Source organism: Monodon monoceros, unplaced genomic scaffold (genome assembly GCF_005190385.1).
Source record: "Monodon monoceros isolate NGI ecotype Baffin Bay Population unplaced genomic scaffold, NGI_Narwhal_1 Super_Scaffold_20, whole genome shotgun sequence".
NCBI classification, from domain to species: Eukaryota; Metazoa; Chordata; class Mammalia; order Artiodactyla; family Monodontidae; genus Monodon; species Monodon monoceros.
The window spans coordinates 4,079,487-4,103,356 of NW_021703777.1; the positions used below are offsets into that span (position 1 = coordinate 4,079,487).

General features: G+C 35.3%; 1 protein-coding gene across 3 annotated transcripts in view; it reads right to left on the reverse strand.

The window, feature by feature from the left end:
- FSTL5 (follistatin like 5) overlaps positions 1–23,870 on the reverse strand; it is a 708,564-nt gene that overhangs the window by 20,466 nt on the left and 664,228 nt on the right. For all 3 annotated transcript variants that reach the window (XM_029235420.1, XM_029235419.1, XM_029235418.1), the window contains one exon: positions 20,825–20,949. In XM_029235420.1, the coding sequence (XP_029091253.1) occupies positions 20,825–20,949 (125 nt within the window). The remainder of the gene's footprint in view (positions 1–20,824; positions 20,950–23,870) is intronic.

The following is a 23,870-nucleotide window of genomic DNA, read 5'->3' on the forward strand; positions in this document are numbered from 1 at the left end:
ACATGCACCATGGTCAGACATGCACCATGGACAGACATGCACCATGGTCAGACATGCACCATGGTCAGACATGCACCATGGACAGACATGCACCATGGTCAGACATGCACCATGGACAGACATGCACCATGGTCAGACATGCACCATGGACAGACATGCACCATGGTCAGACATGCACCATGGACAGATATGCACCATGGTCAGACATGCACCATGGTCAGACAAGCACCATGGACAGACATGCACCATGATCACACATGCGTCATGATCATACATGCATCACGATCAGACATGCACCATGATTACACACGTCATGATCGCACATGCGTCACGATCAGACATGCACCATGGTCGGTCAGAGAGCTTTCTCAGCCCTGCTTGGCTCCCTCCCCATTTGTTCTCACAGGAGTTTCTCCTAATATAAATTTCTTGCACAACGCTTGGTATCTGCTTTTTCAAAAGACCCAGAGTAAGACACATGCATATAAATGATACATAAAGATAATGTCTGATTACAATAAGCCATATCATGAATATGACAAGTTTTCAACAGAAGCAATGTTATTATTCAGGAAGCTGTCTTCATAGTAAACAATCAAAACTAGACTGTCCCTTGGCAATCTCAAAAATGCTATTCAAATTGGTCAATGAATATATCACTTTATACTTCTACCATACAGAAAAAGTTGGACTTCCTCAAAGGAATCAGAACAGCTTTTTTAGTTTCTTTTATTTTCTGATTATAAAGTAAGCTTGCCAAGTTTTGTTATTTACACCTGCTTTTGCACACATTCTTTCCTCTACCTGTAACATCCTCTCTCGTTTCTCCCCTTGTTTGTCTGACAACCTACCACAATTCACGTTTTTGTCAGTCTCAGGGTAACCATGATTAATAAAAATTCTCCAACAGACACAAGCAAAAAGATACTTATTTGTTAATGGAAGTCAAAGGTTTAAGAACAAGTCTGTATGTGGTCAGAACTTCATGCAGAGGACACAGCAGAATGCTCCCAGTTGGAGGGACAATTCTACCAGCCCTCAGGTCCCCGTCAGAGCACACAACTGCTGGTGAAATTCCTTAAAATAGGATAAAGATCTAGAAAAGTCCTTTCTTCTATTTCTACCTTCTGTTCTCAAGGGCTCTACATACTTTCCCAGATACTTCCAAGTCTTTAGGCAGTTTTGGCTATTGCCTGCCTGCCTGCTTGCTTGGTGTAAATAACTAAGCATTCCTGAGTGGTTACTGGAGAAAGGGTGAGTTCGTGTTCAATTTTCTGGGCAGACTATCCGCTAGCATTTTCATGTTCCAAGCTTTACGCTCTTGTATTTCTTCAGAATCCACTGTACACATCACTGCTACTGCCACATCTTCCCTGACTTCTCCAAAATGTTTGTATCCTTTGTTTCTCTTAGAAATGTCTTGATACTACCTCTATTATAGCACTTACCATAATGCATCGGACTCTGTTTATATATTAAACTATTTTACTAGGTTTTGAAGACTTAAGGGCCAGTCTTCATTAAAACATGTGTGTTAATGATTTCTCTATCCACCCCCTCCATCTAGGCCTGTATTTGTCTGCAGATGGTCAGATTGAGCTGTCAAAAAGCTGGGACATTTTGATCATTCTTTAATAAACTAGAATGATTAACTCTTACTTGAGATAGAGAAGTAAAAGCTTTTCCTAAGTAGTTTCAAGCTTGCAGAGGAATGCTTTTGAAATACATTCAAGTAACTTTTACTAATTACATTCAATCCTTCCCTTACTGAGCATTCTGAATTGGCACCATGTTCCAGGCAATGACCTTAAGTGTTGGGGTAGGAATATGATACCAGAGTATGATTCTGTCATTCAGGACTTTATTCTGATGGAGAAGACAAATATGTGAACAAATAAATTTTGAAAAATGAGTTCTGCTATCACAGAAACTTGCACGGAATTCTATGAAAATACAATTTTGAGGGGCTGGAACAGGTTTAACATAGGTGATTCGGTGCGCAGACACTGCCACCTAAGAGGGCCTGGCGGAGTAGAGGCATAGTGAGCAGTGTCTAAAGCACAAGGTGAATAGCAAGGAGGAGCAGTTAGTGAGGATGAAAAAGTAATTGGAAAGAAGTAGGTCATACATGGCCTTAATCCCATGAAAACTGCTTTTAAAGTTAATGATGGTTAAGTTACCGCCTTGGAAGCAACGACTTGATTCTAAATGCAATGTAAGTAATTGAGACACTTAGGCAAATAAGAATATACTTTTGGCAGTAGAATCAAGAGCGTGTGTGGATCTTGTGGAAGTGGGGAGTGAGGTGGCGGGTAAGCTGTCCACATGGAAGCACAAGTCACTCGGCAGGACTTAGCCTGGAGAGGAAGGTACCGTGGAGACTTTTCAATAGTTAATTGTTGCTCCTGGGGAGTTCAGATGCTGTTAGAGACCAATGAATCAAACAAGTTGAAAGAGATGCAGGATTATACATTGCTAAATGAGATGCTTTTTTTTTTCTCACGTTTATTTAGGACCAATGGTCTGTAAATGACAGTGTGAGTAAAAATGGCGAAGGCAAACAATTCCCTTTCGAGGTCCTAGCGCATTAAGGCTGTTCAGGCAAGGCATGTGTGCAGAAGTTGCCTCAGTAAGGAGAATGGAGTTTCATTAGAGGCAAAAAGGGTAAAGAAAAATGCTGGCGGAAGTCTGTGGATGTAAGGAAATTTAAATAGCTCAAATAGCTGTCTATAAAAGTGACATAACATCAAGGCATATGAGGTGATTTTCTGCCTATAAGTCCATCTGACCATCTGATATTTTTCACATTTATCTTTAAGTGGGCCGAAGTCCATACTTACTTTTTTTTTTGATGTTCATAATGTACAGCTTTGACTTAGAAATAAGTAAGCAGCTCCTTGTACTGAATGCATTGATTGTGAAAATACCATTCAAAAAAAGCATTTTATCTAAAATCTTTCATATGGTGCCTTTTAATTGCCCTTTTATCTCTTGCTGATGATAAAGAAAATAGGTTGCCCATTTAGCATCTTATATGGCTACAGAATGGTAATTCTACGATGTCCTATGAAAAAAATATTCATTAAAGTCTAAATAACACCAGGGATTATTTTTCAGTTCTCCAATTCATAAATCTAAATGAACAAAAGACAACTGTATCGAATTAAAATATATCATTACTGGACAACGATTCAAAAGGAAAATTAAATTGATGGATCTATGTAATGAATTAACTACTATAATCCATACGCTTGAATTTTTTACAGAATATTTAATTATCGTATATGAAGCACTGTTCTGAAAGAGATAAGCATTCTACTCTGATATAATAGATTAGAAACAAAAATCTTTTTTATAGTCATTCCTTTCTCTCATACATGAAATATATCCTTTCTAAAGTTTATGCTGGTAACTTTTGTTAGTGAGTACAAATATTGTTGATCACAGAGTATTTAACACACAGGCAGCTATGAAGGGAGCTCTCAGATGATGATAGAAATGAGGAAGTGACTAGGCTTGTTTTCTACTGGAAATGATTTAAGTATTGAAAACACCAGAATGTAGCATGATCCAATTATTATTAAACACACCTTATAATCAATATAACTTAATTGATTCAATGTCCTGTAATATGCTATATTTTTGGAGATTAACAATGGACATATATCCAAAAATCTTCCATAAAACATGTTTCAGAAATATATCTGATCAAATAATAGTTTCAACATCTCTCCACAAAACAGAACAAGAAAAGGTTAGTCGTTAAACCAAGTACAGGCAAACTGTAAATAGAGGTCAGTGTGAGTATATGTGTGTTGGAGGAGTGAGTAGGGGTTGGGGGCTTGGAGTGCCATCAGCAGAACCAAGTGTTTAAAAACACTCAGACACAGCATTCAAACAAGACTATGTCCATATATATCCCCGTTCCAAAATTTAATAGCAGTGTGACATTGAGAAAGCCATTTAATTTCTCTGTGTCTCTCTTTCTTATTCATGAAATGGAACTAGTACAGTTGCTATGATTAATAATAGGTTAAAACACACAGAGGATAAAACATTGTCTTGCACAATTAAACATTAATGAAGATCAATTATTTGTGAAGTGATTTAAAATATATATGACAAGTGATAGGGCAAAGGCACCAATCCATTAGAACATGTGACAACCTGTGTACACCGCTTAATACAAGCCCTGATTATTTAATACACACACATCCATGCATATGTTAACTATATGTACATACAGGGTAAACTGAAACCAACTGACGCTTTCACATTTGTATTACTCAAAAATTAGGTTAGACATGCACTGAGCTGTAGAGATAGCCTTCTGTGCATCTAAGGATTGTGTCAGGAAAGTTCTCCAAGTAATGGCCAGAGTGAGTTAGCTCAGGTATATATTCTGTAAGTGATTGAAGATTATTGCCATGTTCAGAAGCTGCAGGTCCTGACAGATACAGATAATGTCAAACAGTACAATAACTGCTCATATTATTAGTCTTGGAGAAGAAGAAGATGACTCTGCAGGTCATCTCACAACGATAAGGTTACTTTTTCTTTTATTTTTCCTTTTTAAGTAGAAAAAAAGAATAGCTAAATATTCCAGAGGAAGCACTGAACACAAGCATGTCATTATTGAACGTGTAAGTGATTCACCAACATACAGATCTTTGCTCCATCCATTTTTTTGCAGGGAACACAGTGAGAGTGACTGCATGTCTGGACGTCTTGATAACGTATTTGTTTTCTTTCTCCCTCCACCTACAAAAGTCTCTGATGACCTCATTTTCCAACAGAATGGGATTCTGTCTTGTTTTCCTCATGCTGTTCTGAGTTTTCTAATGAACATCTTCTGTTCTGGTGATTTATTCATTTTGTTCAAAACATTGACCTCCTTCTGGACCTGCCAGATATCATATCTTCTTGCTTTTACCATATTTTCCTTTCAGCCTTGAGGAAATAAAGGTCTCTATCATGTCTGTGATTTCAACCATTAATGGTGCTTTATTTTCAGGGTTCTGAGATGACTTACACTATAGGATTGACGTTTAACAGTGGTGCACATTGATCATAACAGAAACAGCTGTGAGAAATTATTTTTTAATTTGTCTTGGGTATATACTGATATTCCTAGTAAACTGAGTAATACATTTTGAGAGTGTTCAAGCATTTACCTGCTTGATATTAATCAGGTAATAAGCATACAGATTTATCATTGACTACTTTGATAGTGACATTTCAAAAAATTCTCCAGTAATCCATTTGACAGGTATTTATTTAGAATTCTTCCAAGTCATCTTTGTTACAGAATGTTTTTTCTCTAAAGTTTTCTGGCTAAAGATAAGGTCCTCAACAGAGCTCATCACAGGAGTTGTGTGAAGCAGCATTGCTCAAGATTGACCAAAAATCTATTCTTGGTTTTGAGCCTCCTCCTATACCCTGTTTGCTGAAGAATATGATTTGATCTCTGTACAGAACCGATATTAAAATTTCAAATTAAAATAAACAAGACTTCCCGAGTTTTATAAGTTCTTTAGTAAATATACCAAATGTCAACTGCAGATGGCTTTGTTCTTCTTTGTGTTACAATCTCATAAATTCCATCTTTAAAAACAATTACACTTTTTGGAAAAATATTAGTCTCGTAGTGAGTAGGGTTCTATCTTACTTATAAACCTTACTAATTATTCAACATTCCTGTCAATTAAGTTGATACTAAATTGAAACTGAGAAGCCTAATGAAATATGCACTCCAATATACATTGTTTTGAACTAGAAAAAAAATTCACAGAGTAAATGTCTCTAGAGCATTTTCAGAATGGCATGGAAGACTTAATCTCAAATGAACAATCTAGGAGATTTATAATGAAATCTACCAGAGAGAGAGGAAAAAAAAATAGTCTTTAAACCACAGAAGAATTACAATATTCTCAGGGTTCAAGGTCTTGTTCAATCACAAGTTTCAATCAAATCCTAAATGACATGTTTCCCTTGGAGGAAAGTCCTAGTGAGTTTTCTCTTCTTAGCACTTAGAGAAGATGTGGATTTGGGCAAGCTGTAGAGATGGATGCCCAGACTGAATAAGCAAATAGTCCCATCTATAACTGTCGTAACTTAAGGATCTCTGAGAAAACTTCTGCAGATGGCAATCTCATAGGTTCGGTGTTATCCTGAGCTGACTCAAGTCATCGAAATATCTTGAACTGAGCTGTCTCCATACCATGTGACACAAGTGGTTGATAAGTGGTAACTCTCTGTCTCCACAGCACCTAAGGCCACGGGGAAGTTTTCAGCAAACTACAAACTGGGACTTCGCTCAGAGTCCTTTTTTCTTTTATGTGGAAACACTATGCCAGATAGACACTCAGAGAAACATTACTAAGTGCAGTATTTTTTAACAAATATTTACTGAGTGTTAATTGTGTAACTGCTATAGGAGATGCTATGACAAAGAAAAATTAATCATCCCAAGGGAAAATGAAAATAGCATTTGTTAATCACGTATTGTGTGCCAGGAACTGTACAAGATCCTGCAATCAACCAAAATAGTGTGAAGTGAGTAATATGTATATTTTAGACATAAGGAAACCCAATCTCAGACTCTTTCATTTTATAATAAGATATCCAATTCAATTTAACAATTCAATTTATCCAATCCAATTTAAACAACAAAAAAATGGAGAGCTCATACAGAGGAAATTCTAAAACCAGCTAATTATAGCTGAAATTTTCTCTACAGTAATGTAACAATAACTCATTTTTTTCCCTTAATCTATTGGCTCTGCCATCTCCTGTCTTGGTTTCAGATCTGAGCTTCATGTGGTGTGAAAATTACTACTGTAGCGCCAGAGCCTCTAGACAAACTACACAAAAATCAGAAGTCTCTTTCTCAAAAGCCCCAGCAAAATGCTTACCATAGGGGTTCTAAGTGGGTTACACGTCCACGTTTGAACTAATGATTGTGGTCAGAGAGAATTCGGGGGCCTATTTGTCTAAGCCTTTTCAGGTATTCCACCTTGGCAGATAGTAAGTGAAAAAACTTATGCAGAAGTCTGTATCTAAGAAGAGGGCAGGGTGAACCGCTAGCAGACAAATTAATGTGCTTGGAATCACAGTGTAGTCAGTGTGATTCACTAAATTTGAAACTATGACCGTACAATTCCAAAGTATGCGTTCTTTTTAAAAGATAATTTTTAATTTTAATTAACTATACACACACACACATCTATATATATTGCACTATAGGAAAATAAAGCAAAATATGTCCTCCATTTCCTGTTGGAACCTGGAATACTGGCTGGCATACAGATAGTTGATGCTTAATACAACTGTATGGAATAAACAAATAAAATATACTAACACTTGATGTGAGGTTGAATGCCCTTAACAGGAAGTAAATTCTGAGGAGCGTGCTATCATTAAATGACAAAGGAATAGAAAAAGTTGCATGAATTAGAGAGTGTTTGAGTTTGGCCAGGAGATTGATACAAATTAAGAGGGTCTAAATCAGAGTCAGAAAGAGCACTTTAGACAACATGAATAGTTAGGTGCAAACTGCAAAGTACAGATCTTTCTCAGCTTACAGTGGGGTTATGCAGGTAAATAATACAAGTCAAAATGCACTGAATACACCTAACCTACCGAACAGCATAGCTTAGCCTAGCCAACCTTGAATGGGCTCAGAACGCTTACCTCAGCCTACAGTTGGGCAAAATCATCTAACACAGAACCTATTTTATAATAAAGTGTTGAACATCTCATGTAATTAATTGAATACTATACTGAACATGAAAGAGAGAATGGTTGTCTGGGTGCAGAATGGTTGTGAGTGTATCGGTTGTTTACCCTCAGTAATGGTGGTGTGAACTGGGAGCTCCAGCATCACAAGAGAGGATCCCACTGTGTATCACCAGCCTGGGAAAAGATCCACATTCGAACTACGGTTTCTACTGAATTCCTATCACTTTCACTCCATCTGAAGTCAAAAAATCGTAAGTCAAACATTCATAAGTTAGTCTGGATAGGGGTTACTCAGGTTCCCATTGGCTGGACCATAGGATGTCTTAGGATCAGCCTTAGGAGCTAAGCGTCCTGAAGGAGGTGGTTGAACACAGCCTGGACTTCATCTATATGCAATAGAAAATATGTTAAGGTTGTTTTTTTCTTTCCAATGCAGAGTTGTATCAACACAGCCCTAAAGTTAGGAAAAAGAATCCAGTGGTTCCCTGGTGAATGGAAGTATGGAAAAAATAAGAAGTATGGAGAAATAGTAAAGGGTTAGTTGCATTAGCAAGGTGAGAGGTGAGAGGGATCGACTTAGGGCTGTGTCTAGAGAATGGAGAAGAACAGACTAATAAAGAGACATTACAAGTTAGACAAGAGCAAAGAACAAAAAACGAGTGCAGGCTCTGTTAGGACTGTAGACACACCATATTTTTCTCTGTCCTCTCAGAAATCATTTACCTTTTCTTTTTCATACTCATAGCCTAGTTTATTTCCTTGTTTAACAGAACTCACACTTCCTTACTCCATTTAAATATCTGATAAATTAAATGACTTGTATATTTGTTTCTGATCTTTTGAAAAGGTGCACAAAATTTTAATGTAATATATATCAATATCATCATGAATGACTTCAAATTTAGATTAAATCAGTTGTGAAAAACAAGTATCTATGTCTAATTTGGTATCTTACAAAAATAAGGACAGACGTAAAAGTAATCTTGCAGTGGATCTAAAGGATTCTGGTAATGGAACTAGTAGAAACATAATATATTTAGCTGGTCCTCTTATTTATCATTTGTTGGCCTTTAAAAATTTTTTTTTATTAAATTTTAATTTTATATTGGACTGTAGTTGATTTACAATGTTGTGTTAGGGGAGAATCAAACTAATCTGAACGATATTAAATACTGTGGTCCCAAGGGACTAAAGAACTAGTTTCCAGCCTAAGTCTGTGTGAAACTCAAGGACAAGTGAAAAATGATGAAAATTCAAAACGTCAAGGGGACTCCAATTAAGGAGATTATAACACATTTTTTAAAAGGTGGCTTTGAGAGAAGACTTGAAGGGTAGTTAGGTGAACAAGGAAGAAACCAGACATTCTGCAAATAAATGCAGATTGGCAAGAAACGTGTAGGTCTGTAGTGAGGAGTCACGTTTTGCTGTAGCAGAGGTACATAGAAGCGAGAGACGGGAATGTTTTAAAGGTGACATTAGGATAATTTGTAGAGCACACTCGTTGTTAGGTTTTACCCCGAAAGTGAAAAAAGGACTTGAATACTATAATGTATTGAGTGCTAAGACACTGAATTTCGACAGAACTGAGTTTATAGCTGGTTCCAACACTTATTAGTTAAGTGATTCACCATATGTAGAATAGGGATAAAAATTTATGTAGCTGTTAGCTTTAAATGAGGCAGTGCATAAAAATTCTTAGCTCACTGTCTGGTAGAGCGTAAATGCCCAGTGTTTCTTAATTACTATTAGCATATTGTAAAATAACCATAGTAATAAGAACAAAAACTACAACTAAGCGATACAACCTGAAGAGATGTATATGATATAGCAACTCAGACTTGACTTCAGAAAATCAGACTGTAGCTTCTACATTAAAAAAAAAAAAAAATTATAGGGGAACACTTTAAATGACTATTGTATGTAGGACAATAGGAAAGTTAGACATTACTGACAAAACTGTTAGTATGAATAAATGGTAGTGAATTTCCTGCATTTCCAGAAATTTTCTCATACCTGGTCCACTTTTCTTAAACATTCTCATTCCTTTATTTCTTGCTAAAATTTGAACTCTTGATTTATTTCTGTGCATGTCTTAGGAAATCTTCTGGAGTTTATCAAAATAAAAAGAGTGAATATTTTTAAGTTATTTATATTGTAGCCTTACAAGAAAAACTTAAGGTTACTGTTTATATTTCACTTGTATAAATGAATTCCCTGGTGAATTTGAAGTTTTAATAATGCATTTATGAATCAGAAGAATAAATACAATTTATCTCCTTCCTGTAAATCCAAATATTATGGTGGTTTGAAAAGTGTTTTCAAGTGCTTTGAAATTTTAAAAGATGGTAAAATGGATCACTTTGAAATTAAATAAGTGGTAGAAGTACCAAAAGGGTTATCAATATATCTTTTTTTTAACATATTTATTGGAGTATAATTGCTTTACAATGGTGTGTTTGTTAGCAGGGCACAGATTGGATTCAGGATATAAAAAATGTATTAAATAGGTTAATGTAACTCTAGTTTCATGAGGTCACTGATAATGATGATAACCATAGAGTATATTTCTTAATTCACGGAACATAAAATATTAAATTATAAAAATAATATACATCTCAGATGACTGTTGGAAAATGGTTTATCTTCCACTCTATTTCTATTTATTAAAAAGTCATTTGTGTCCAACAAAATCTCTTTGAATTAGATTTCATTATTTCCCAGTGTGAATAAAAATTTGGATGGAAGTAGAAGTTTTTTTATGTCAAAAAATGGCAAGCAAGTTAAGGCTTATGCAAGAAATCAGGAAGGCATATTCAGTCAATATTAAGACACGTGTATCTATGATCTATTAAAATATTTCTTAACATCATCTTTCCACATAAACTAATAATTTATGTTCAAGCCATTGTCATGTATCAATTAAATGAGTTTGGCCAAGCTTTTTTTTAATTAAAAATTATTCAGGGTTCAAATTACTCTGTGTATTTGATATAAATACAACAAAGTTTTTAAGCAGAATTTAAATAATGTATACTTTAATTAAAAACAAAAGCAATGTTTCCTTTCACTCAAATTGATGAATAATCTTGATTTACATTATTAACGAAAAAAGTTTAGGTTATTTTAGGATTCTCCTGGCTTAGTTACATAAATCATCAGCTGCTTCCGTAGCATATGCAAACTCTGATTCCCTTTTGTTTCAAAGAAACTAAAAGGTATATTTATGTATGCAAAATTACATAAGCATAAAAATAAGTGTCTACATCATGGCAAAAAATGAATTACTATAATTTTACAGTGTTTTTCTTAAAAATCAGTTGTCAATATAGAAAAAAATCTATATATTTCATTATTCCCTCCCCCTTCAAAAAAAGAAAAAAGGAAAGAAAGGTAACGTTTCCATAGTATTGGAAAAAATTCAGCTAACCTCAGCCTAAACAAATACAGAGGAGATTTTAAGCATACCTAACCCAACAAGTAGTTTTAAGAGTTATTTAAGGCAACTATCATTTTTATTTCCCCTGAAGGTATTTCTATTCATTTTGTGAAGTCTGTATACCCTATATCACACTGGTGTAAACACCAAAGGATAAAACCCTGGCACTGTGACGTCTGTTGCCTAGCATTCTTAATATACTCATGGGATTATGGTGAATATGTCTACTCATGACATGACAGGTTAGACTTAATAGGAGATTTCTCCGTATATATACTAATTTGGTAGGTTTTTCCACTACAGTTAAATGTAAAGGCTCTCTGACATCCTTTTCATGTACTTCAGTTTTGCTTGAACCATATCTTAAAGAACTTTAAAACCTGACATGTTGCTGCATAATCGTTTTTCAAGAGATAGAACACTAACACAACAAGTGAGTATCCTTAATGTGAAGGAAAAAAAAAAGGAATCCATTTGTCTACTTATTCTTTGATTGACCCACACTAATCAATTTATTTTTCCTACATGGGTAGCCATAGTGAGGCTACAGCTACAGATTTACAACTAAATTAAAATGGTACAAAATATTAACTCAGGCGGATTCACAAGGAATAGTTTTTACAACCTCAAATCGCTGTAAAGACAGAGAATATCAGTGCCCCTAATGCTGTCCATCTAAAGAACCCTCACAACTACCACTAATTTTACATTTAAAATAACCTTGCTAGGGACTTCCCTGGCAGTCCAGTGGTTAAGACTCCACGCTTCCGCTGCAGGGAGCGCAGGTTCAATCCCTGGTTGGGGAACTAAGATCCCACATGCCATGCAGCGGAGCCAAAAAGAAAAAATAAAGTAAAATAAATTAACTTGCTTATATGGCAAGAAAAAAGAAAAGAGTATGATGTATATATGAAATGAGCATTTTAGCCACATTCACAGAAACTTCCTGAAATGTTCTACTGACTTCTATCATTAATTTACATATGTGTTCTCAAAGACAAAATTATTTATTTAATAGCATTGCTTTGTAGAGCTACAGTAGGAGTCTTTCATTCAAAAGGGAGGTTTTTTTTGGTATGATACTTGTATTTAAAATTTTAATAAAACATTTCTTCAAGAAAAATTCATAAAATTAAATGCTATGGTAAAAAATATCTTCTTCCTCCAACAGAAAAATAATATATCCACTTAAAAATAGAAAGAATTAGAAAGCTCAATATGCATTATTGTTTTCTACACACATTTTATGAGAACTAATATCGCTTTATCTGCTTGGTTCAAAATATCGCAGTGTAATCTATTGCATATACATATGAAATAGGTCCTGGCAATGTGCACATTAGATTCACATAAGAAATTCTTTAAGTTCTCAGGATGAGCTCTGCCCCCCTCTTGTGAAGTAGTACATTGTATCATAACTTTTGATGTATTTCTTCATGCAACTTAATTGTTATCTTAGTCTGTTTTTACTACTAAACAGAAAAACCCAAGTAATTTAGGCAGTCATACTGTTTACTCGTTTAGGGTAAAATAAGTTTGATTTACCATTTCCAGCAAAATCCCAAATCATATGTGACAGAGGGGAAAAAAGTATGTGGAAATGTGCTATGTATACACCACAGCTGTCTCCTAAGGAGAAGGCTGCCCTGTGTTTTACTGAACACTTTGGTGAGTTAGCTTAAGGACCTCTGAGGGCAGAAGCAAGAGCTATTTTACTTTGCATAATAAAACTCAGGAGGCAGATCTGCAATGTAGAGTGTTTCTAAATTACATGTTATTAGTGCTCCATTGATTTCTTCAGTAAGAAATGCCATAGAATGAATCTACTTAGAGGCTTTTATTAAATCTTAGAGCCTGGAGTCTACTAATAATACCTGTACAAACATTTTATTTTTTAAAAAATAACGAAATCCTTATATTTCAAACACAGCTTGCTTTTAAATCCACCCTTATTTCCCATACAACAAAAATATTACATAGCTAATATGGGATAGTAATCTGACCAAGTGAACATTCTGTCAAAAGAGGGGCTAGCAGACTTGATTCATCCACTTTGGGCTCTTTCCTTACTACGCTCATATAGAGCCTGCTAATACTGGGCAGAGACCAAGTGGGGAATCAGACGAGATTCTCTAACTCAAGAAATAATGAAGATAACAAACTGAACACACACACACAACACTAGGCTACAAGCAGTCGGTGATTTTCTGTCTAAGCATTTTACGCTCCATGTGTGGGCTGTACCAATATGCTAGAGAAGGTGGGAAGTACTGCTTAAGATAAAAGCAAATCCAGTAACCATAATGAAAAAAGAAGAATGGCATGACAGGTCAAAGCTTGAAAAGTATAATGTGTTTACTTCTTTAGAAATAAGATGAAGAAAGCACGTGTTACGTAGAAGAAGCTTTGCATCCTTGTAAGAATGGTGGAGGGTTTGCCGACGATGAATTGCATATGCATGTGCATACACACTCTTAAAAGTATGTAACTTCTTTAATAAACAATCTATGACTGTCTTGTTTTTTAAGATAGTGCACTAGGCTCTGAGAATTTAGGGAACTGAGAGGTCCTGACAGTCTAGAGTTTGTGTTTTCGTAGAGTGGAGAGGGAAGGAAGAAGCTCAGAGGAACTGGAAAAGCGAAGGTCATGGTTTCAGGATTTATACGTGCTTCAGATATTCACTATTTAAGAGCATAGCTAGACAGAAAAATTTCCAACTCCTGGGATATTTAAACCCTATTTGTTTGTTAGTTTATTTCTCTGTGGTAGGAATTAGCATATAAGCATGAAGGGAGCAAAAAAATAATTGAACCTCACTGAATTGTGACATTGCCAGATCGTTATCTAGGAACCGTGTTTGGAAACAATTTTTTTTTTTGGAAACAATTTTAATTGCTGCTTATCATCCTGATAATATACTTTCCCTAAAAAGACGTGAAACAACTCATATTTTCAATTTCTGATGTGTTTGGGCTTCAATGTAACCAGATAATTTTAGTGCTTCATCCACCTGGCCTGTCCATGAATCAAGTCACAAGTGTAGAGTTGTCTTGATATATGGCCAGCCATATATGTAATTTTGCTTTAACAGATTTGATAAATTATGAGGGAGAATGATATACTTTACTAACTTTCACTTTCACAGAATGTTTATTTTTTCCCTTAGAGAAGCTTTAAGGAAACATATATCAAACCCAATCCCATCTTAATCATTTTCTTACTATAACTTATAAAGAAAAAGGAGTGCTAGAGACCTCTCTCCAGCCTACCACGGTGCCCGCTGTGCGTTATTTCCTCTTTCTTCACCCCTTGAGTGGCAACATAGCCATTGGCTGTGCAGGGATTATGGCAGATCTGACCCTGGATAATCCCTTAGCCACTTATTGCCGTATTTGATTGCAATCACTCATCGACATTTGAGGGTCCTAAAAGAGTGACTCCAGTTACCACCTTCGTGTTTTCCAGCCCACCCACATTGAAGAATAACACTGAGGTCCACTTTCCATAAGATTCCTGAACTATCCAATCTGAGACATTCACTGGAACCAACTTCACCTCAGGGTATGTGCTAGGGAAGAGAGGAGTATATCAGGAAGAAACTCTTGGAACATTGTTTGCTTATTTGTTTGTTTTGGTTAGCAAGTCAAGTTCAGAAGAAATCAGAGCGTGGAAACTGACATTTTCAGATTTTTATAGAAGTGCCTGTTGCTTTCAAGGTCTCCCTGTCACTGTGATTTACAGATACACTCTATTTATCTTATTGTTTATCATGTAATCACTGATTGAAACACACACACGCATACTATCGCAACTATAACCATTACTTTTAAGACACTATGCAGTCAACCAATCACCCCTAAAGAAAAATGACAATAATAAAAATATCATTTTCCCAACTGCTCCATTTTCCTTTCAAGAAAAAGGAGTACTTTAAAGGTAGATTTCTAGAGAAATGTAACCCAAAGGAACAGGAGAAGTAGTTTGAAATTCTAGACAATAAGATCAAATGTGGTGTCCGGGGTGATTTCAAGGGTAGGCAAGCCTTTCAAAACATCTCGGATAGCAATAATGTTACCTAAGTTCCTATCTTCCCTTTCTATATATAGAACTAGTCCTGGGGTAGGTAGTAAATCAGAAATGATTACCTTCTTGTATTTACTATAAGCATCCTCTGTGCCAATTTACACTGACCTACTTGAACTGGATGAGATTAAACTCCAGTTGCACTCCAATTTGAAAGTGGGCAAGAGAGGGGAGAGGTGTGATTTACAGATGCTACGAGGGTCAGACTGTAAATACATCTTTTTACATCAACTGACACCTGTTTTCAATTGTATCAAAGGTATTGCTTTAGTCAGTGAAAATTTTAAGGAATTTCTATTTATAGCCCTAACTAGCCCAAATGTTAGCTATGCCCCTGTATTTAGGTAAAAATATCTTGACAGTAATATTTTTTCTTACCTTTCAGCTATTTTTATTCATGACAACTCGAAAACTCTAAGAAAAACTGCTAACTTTTGGATTTGTTGTAGCATTACTTCGTGGCCTTCTTAGTGTCTTGCACTAAGCTTTGTCAAATTTCCCTGCTCTGAACCACATTGCCTCCTTCTAGTTCTCGCTTTCAGCCCTGCTACTACCAAAAATAAACCATTTGTGGGAGAATTATCTAAGATTTTTCGAGGGAGATCCAGTGGAATTGTTTCTTCACTCATTGCTTGACTACCTGCTACCCATGTTTCTCTTCCTATTCTGTCGATTTTCCTCACCGCTCCAATCTTCATACAGAAATTTAAAAAAAATATGGTAACATGATAAATTACTGCCAAACCTATTGTTTTACACTTCTTATAGGCAAATTCTAGTAGCACCTGCACAGAAAGTTGTAATCTTTATGTATATTACAAGAAACTGACATTTAAATTTTTCTCTCTTCAAAATGGTGCCAAAAATTGTTACAGAGTCAATTAGGTAAATGTCTGTTCTTTTTGACATTTGATCTTTAACCCAACCATTGTAACACAACCATTTTTCTGAAAAAAATAAACTTATTTTAAAATTATTTTTTAATTTCTGGCTAATTAAAAAATTGATAACAAAAATCATTAAATTCCCATGTACTGGCCATATCATAAAAATTTTAAGAGTAGTAGAACTATAGCATTATTCAAATATATCTATGTACATGTAATGATATAATAACTTAATTCTTTGGATTCAAATTATGAGTAAAATAATGAAACATGTTGCTTTACATTTGTAGAGCACTTCTGATTAAAAAGATAATGAATTATTTCAATTTCTATGACATTAAATAGATATCATTGACTCTTCTGAGAATTACACACACACGCATTTTTATTTTTAATAGTCTCTTTTAATCTTACCTATCTGGATATTTTTGTACATAGAAGAAGATAAAATTATAAATTAAAATTCTTCATATAAGAAATTAATATTTCTCAGGTCATTATAAAACACTCCTTTTGTAATGCATAATCTCTTCAACTTTAGAACTATGATTCTTGGTTCATTAATGACTTGTTGAAATTTAAGATTTTTTCAAGAAAGTTTTCTCTTAACTGCCAGTCTGAAAAATGTCCGTTTAGGATACATTGCCAGTTAACTGGATGCACGAGTTATTAATGTGAAAAGTACATCAGTTATTACAGATTCAATGACTTATTTTAGTTAAAAAAAACATAAGATATAAAATGTTTTATTCTTACTTAAAAGCAATAAGGCATATAATTGTACAGTGATTTAAATCAATGTATTTCAATAAGCATCAGAAAACCATTTGTGTTATTAACTAAATTTCAAGTAATTTATATTTTCTCTAAATATTTAGGGGGTGGGTTAGCCAACTCACACTCAGATATATTAAAAATATCTAATATGGAGTTTTAATAACCTTTAAAAAATGAACTCTGAGTCAGTAAGTATTAATCAGTCCCTTTCAGAAGCTCAGGAACTATGGGGGAGACAGGAGTGTAATATACCCTCTCTCATCTTCCAGGAAGTTTAGTTTAGTTAAACTAAACTGTATTCACAGTTGGAGCTAATAGACACCAGGCTTAAAGAATGGTTGCATGCTGGTCTTGAGTTTTTCTGCACCATCTCTGGGCAAGCGCTCATATTCAAGAAAGAGACAAGGATGCCAGCTCAGTTCATTAGCCAGAGCTCAACACTTTAGAGACCATTTTGATTTAGATCAAACTTAGGTTGCATTGGTGTGTCTGGTTGAGCTCAGCCTAGGGCTCAGGTAATCTTCTGTTGTCTAAAGAGAAGGAATGTGTAAATAACAATAAAACCCAAAGAAGATATTTTCATTAATAAGCTCTTATGCTATAGTATAAAATAGAAATAATGGTATGTGGCCTGGACTGTGTCACGCGGAATGGGATGGAATTCAGCTGAGGAGCTGAATGAATGGGTGGTACCAGGCCAACATTCTCAGGCATTTTTAAAGTGAAAATTAATCTCCTGAAATTCAAATTCCTCAGGACACTCAGAAAGGTACCTACATTAGGCTCTGAAGAATTTCTACAGTGCTGAGAACTTCAAACTGTCTTAAAAAGTGAAATAATGATTCACATTATTTTAAAATAATGATTTAAAAATAAAATCCAAATAATGATTGATTAGTTTTTTTAAGCTACAAGTTTATCTTTTAGTATAGATGTGAAGTAATTTTGTTTCTCTTAAATTCTTCAGTTTTGATTTATATTACAGACTAAACAAACCTGAAAATTATAGATAACAGAAAAAAAAAAAAAAAGAAACCAAGCAGAGAAAAAAAAAACTTTTAGCAAAACTGTAGCTAACTGCAGGGTAGCCCTTTCTCCAGTGTAGATTATGAGTAGTTTCGACACTACTATTATGGGCAGCTTAATTTTCAAACATTATGTTACTGCAGTCCCTAGAAAGAAATGAAGTAAGCTGACTTAAGTCACATTTGCCAACGGCAAATGGTGCTGCTGGGGCATTCAGGCTGAGATCTGTCTGACAGGAGATGTAAGTCCTTCTTCCGATTTACTGCTTCCATACACACCATTCCTGTGTGCTTGATGCCGTGCTGGCTGCCTGTCAGATCTTGTGTTAGACGCTGAGAAATCAGGTACATAAGAAATACCTTCTTCCCTCAATGCTATGTAGTCTGGTTTAGGAAGGAGTGTAACACTTCCTTCTTTATTTCCATTCTTGTGAGAAACATGAATTAAGCGCCTACCAGTTTTGAGGCACTAAGGATATAAAATCCTGACTCCTGTCCAGAAGTGTTTCCGACACAGGAGATATAAGTTATTTGAAATGAGAGAGCAGCAATCAGAGCAATGCAGATTGGTGTGATGAGGGCTCAGAGGAAGAAAACTAATATTAATTAAATGCATATTATGTGCCAGACCTTCTGCCTGGACTGGAATATACACTCAACACGACAGTCAGAAAATAGTCTCAAATTCTGTTAAAGACAATTCTTAAAAAGAGCAACCTCAGGACACAAGCCACATTTAGGTAGGAAAAAATGTTCCATGCATTGGTAAGAGAAAAGACCATATCTAACCTTCAGGTTTTCCTGATGTGGAAAAGATCCCCATTATGTTAAAAATACTTTTCATATTTAACAGTTTGGTTTTGGAAACGCGTGCTAACTTTTACTTTTCACTTTAGCAGTAGGGATAATTACTGTGAAATAGGAATTATGATGATCATTCACATTCATTAAAATGGGACTCTATATGCTGGTAGAATTGCTATAATTTAATATAGAATTTTGACAAGTATTGGCAAAACACCTATGCATTTGACTCTATATCCCTAAAAGAAATAAAGACATTTAAAAATATCCTCAAGCATACTTTTCAGTGTTTCTCACAATATATATTAATAACTGAAATAAAATTTTGCCTTATATGTGTTCACATTATTTGCATGTTCCTCTAATTATTATTAGCTCCAACTTCAGCTCTGTAGTAATCATTTCGACCCTCAAGAGACGTTATGTTCTGACAGCATATTATACAATACCTACAAGCCCAGAATCCCACATGGTATTCACTGCATCCAGACAAAGTTGAACTCCTGCCTCTAGTAGCGAACTTACCCTAATGATCCAATTTACTTGTTACAGGGGAAAAGACATACCCCAGATGGTATACTATTAACCGTATGTGTCATAGATACAGGAGTTTTGACCCAAAGAATTGTGTTAATAGTGCATTTAAAAAAAAATAAGCAAAGTTGATAACAGTATATTAAATACAGTAATAGGGAATAGGAGAATGAGATAAATAAAAGCAAATGTTACATATTAAATTATTTACCAGTAACAATTTGTCAGTAACTTGAAAATAACGAAAAGATATTTATTAAACATATCACTCAATGTCAATTAAATAAAATTTTATCAACAGATAAGAACATTATATATTTTTTAGATATCACCTCAAGAGGGGCCATTTTCAGTTTCTCTGCTGATTTCTTCAGTCTCTTAACTCTTGCACTCAGACCTAAAGATTATTACTTTAACGCAAATGCAAATACTTTTCAAATGTGCTTCATTTTCAATAAGTTCTCCTTATTTTCCATAAAAACACTGTGACAGTGTCTCATAATTTTTAAGCACCTCATTGCTGAGCACACAGTAGGCATTCTGAAAATAATAACCAGTTGCTTGGCAAATATATTAAACTCTTTGAAAACATATACTTGGCTGTCCAAGGTTTCTATATCATAACTTGACTGTGAGCCCCAATTCTAATTTATGAATTTCCCTTTTTATTTTGTCAAGTTGAATTTTTCACTCTTTCAGAATTCTTACAACTCCAACTTTTAGACAAGAAAATTTTCACGTTAATTCAAGAGAAACAAATATACATAAGAACCAAATAATGGCTCATGTAACGTATCTGAAGCAGTTTCCTCCCATCCAAATCCCCTTGAAATAGAGAATAAAATATTAGTTTGGTTCAGATTCACTAACATTGCTAAGCAATACTTTAAATACTTAAATAAAGTATCAAGAGACATAGTATTAGAAATTGTGAATATCCAAAGTCTCCCCCTGTTAAGTATTTAAACCACTTCTGTGAACCTTTAGAGTGATGTCATTAGGAGTTATTACTTTTTTACCTCTTGTGAACACACAGAGAGATATAACACGCCCACACATTTTCTCAAAGTGCAGACCTCACACATTGCATTTCAACTTACTATACGCCCTGATACAATGTTATATTCATTTCTATATGGGCAAAACAATACAAGAATGTTCTTATAACATGTTGAATAGATGTTGATGTGAGTGGCCCTCTTCTCTGAAAGGAACTCAGGCCAAGTTCGAACATTTTGCAAAAGCCGAATCCGAAGACCTTAAGAGCAATTTGCCAAAATATTAACTGTAAGATTGATTTAGGAAATGCAAGCATACCTTTATAGATTCACTTCTCAATTACACATAAAAGGGAAGAGAAGACAGGAAATTCATCACTAATGTTGCTCAATAAAAGTTCATCAAGCAGACGAGACAGAGCTCCAGTACAATTATGTGTGTATCTGTGGTACAACTGAATTTTTCTGTTGGTGATTTCCAGTGGCTTTCTACCAAGATTAGAGAGAAATCTACAAGCCAATGCTCGTCCGCGCACTCACCTCACGTGGGTGATGAGGAGGGAGGCGGTGGGGATGAAGAAGTCGTCCGCTCGGTCGAACTGCTTTCCCACGGGCTGGGTGTGGATGGTGTGATGTGGCGCGTCCCCGCTGGCCAGGGTTATCACCTAAACACAGCACCACATTTAGATCTTGGCCATGCAGGCCCTTAATGGGATCAGAGACGAAATAAATCCCTGGCGGTTGTTTGCACAGGCTCTTTGTTTTCAACCTCAAAATTAGTATATTGTTAAGCAAATTGCAATTCTGCGTTTGCTTATTTTCAGTGTAAAAGTTTCTAAAAGAAAAAAAAATGGGAAACATCTTTTTCTTGAACAATTTCTGCCTAAAAGATAAAATAAATATACATATAGGTAACTCCTGCATTATAAAAATGTTATTGCTATAATAAGAGATATGAAAGCAAGCGTACACATGACATAAATGAGATGCTGGCTTTCTTTTCCTTCTTCCTTCTTCCCTCCCTCTCTTCCTCCCTCTCCCCCTTCCTTCCTTCTTTCCTTCCGTCCTTCCATCCATCCTTCACAACTTGACTGAGGAATAAATGATATATTAAAAAAAAAACCTCCCTCTCCTATACAACAGAGTTGTAAACATAGGACAGAAAACTCTAAAATACATCATTTGAAATATTTTTGCTCTTAGAAATCTTAGAATAGATTTACATATTTTAAAAATTTCCCTTTTATAAATTGAAAACGATAAAGTTGAATAAGTTTTAATCAAAGAGGTCTCTAACTATTCGTCATTAATTGGTTTTTAAAACTTTCATAGTTCATTAAAGAAAAGATCACTACATTTAAGCTCTTTTATCCCTTATATCCCATTTTGCATGAAATTCTATCAGTTCTTTCTTCTGATTTCTCATACCTTCACAGCTGTCCTATTGTCCCTGCTGCACAACCATTGTTCTGTGTTAGCTTTTTAAAGTATTTTCCTGCCTTTATTTTACCCCTTTTAAATCCTTTCTACATATGGGTACCAAATCAAACTTCTTAAACTTTTGACTGCCTAAGTTAAATAGACTATCTTCCCTCAAAACTGAGTGTCTTCCTTTGGTTTTTAGGACAGAAGGAGATAGCATTTTTAGTTTTAGATTTTTTTTTACCCTAAAAAGTTAATTTTTGTTTATTGCAATGAGCATAATTTCATTGAGTTACATTGGGAATTGCCAAGTTCAAGAAAATAGAGTAATTATTATAATAGTCAAGAAAGGCTCAGTCATGTTATAGTCACAAACCAAAACAAAGCAGAAACAAATCTTTACTTCTTTACTACTTACTTCTTTATTTTTTAATAATAAAGACTTTTGTTTCATACCTCTTACTTTCCTAGAGGGCTTTGGTAGGATATCTATTGTTTTTAGTGTTTTTAATTCCGATTTCCATGCGGAAAGAGCAGCTAACTACCTTGAATGTTTCCATTTATGAAAGACCTTTTTTGCCAAAACTAATCATATGGCCTCACCCAACCAAAAGAAGCCCCCCCCCCACCATGTGCCCAGAGGAAGAGAGAACCAAAGTATGTGATAACACTTTAAACATACTCTACCTATTTTATTAATGAGTAACAGTGAGAAAGTCCTCACTGGATTTTAGCCATTCATAATTATGCCTATAAGACTTTAATAAAACTCAACAGGGGTAATAACAATGGAACTCCCCAAATTTTCTTCCCTTTAGATTGTATAGAGGTACATAATTCTCAAGCTGCATGTACGTGTATTTGAAATTAATAATAATACTTAGACTGACAGCAGCAATAGTAATACTTACTGAGAGCTTGCTATGGACCAGGTAACACTTAAACAACACTGTAATGTGTGTATTACGTCCCAAACTTACTGACGCAAAAATATTTCACGCCACTGAAGGCAGATTAACTGGACCTCTCTTCTGCGCTTGGCACCGTCCTAGGTTGTAAAAAAATACAAAGCCACTTCCCCAGTTCCCCTCAGTCTGGACTTTGATGGGTTGAGGTCCTTCTCGTTGCTGGAATTGAGCAGGGAGTGGTGAATTGCCAGGTTCAGGACTGAGCTCACTGAAGGACATAGATTGATCTGTGATATACCTCAATCAATAAGCCCAATCTTGCAACAATTCTGAACTCATTTCTAACAGCATCCTGCTGCTGGCCTGTCTTTATGTGATGCCTGCTGCAAACCCAGAGCTACCACCTCCCACTGTCACCCCATCTGGCTGGGTCCTACTTCCTGGCCAATGGAAGAACGCCAGGACTTTATTCCAAGTTGTTTCCTGGGGATATTTTCTTCTCTAATTGTTGTGCGTTTACAAGACATGACATACAGGTTGCAAAACTGTGCAGATGACAGACTAATGAGTTTTAGATTTTTACAGAATTTCTTAAGCTTTCCTAAGACATAAGTGCTCTTTAAAAAGAAAAACATACTATGATACATATTCAGACTTCATCTGACAACACTAGGTGGAAAATCACTGTCTTAAATACCTAAAATTATGATAGTTTATGGGTATTAATTAATTATAAATGTCACAGAAAATAAAACATATTGCTTTCATAATCGACAAAGATGTACAGATTTAATTATACTCAACAGGAAAACACAAAGGAGGGCTTTCAGATCCTTGATAAAATGTTTTGCACCTTCAAGGGTGAGAGGGTCCCATTATAAGATATAACACATTAGGGCTAAAAAGTTACTTCCTAGCCCTCAAGACCTGGCGTCAATCTCTCTTTCCAGTCTAATCTTTCACCAACATGGCACAGGGACACTCTAGCAAAAAGGAGAGCTTGACCATGTTTTTGGTTTCAGTTCAATTTCTCCAGAGGAAAATCTGTTCCCCTTTCAAACAAATCTCAAATCCCATTTCTTTCGAAGATATTTTCTGGTAATCCTGTTGGGAGACAATTATCCATAAATATCTTGACGTTTCCGCAGAGTCAAGTCTTTCTGAGCAAAAAGCACGCCACCTTGGTTAAAGGATGATCGTGCAGCAAAAATGCCTTTGGAAGCTAGAAATAGAGTATTTCTCCTGAGAGATTTAGA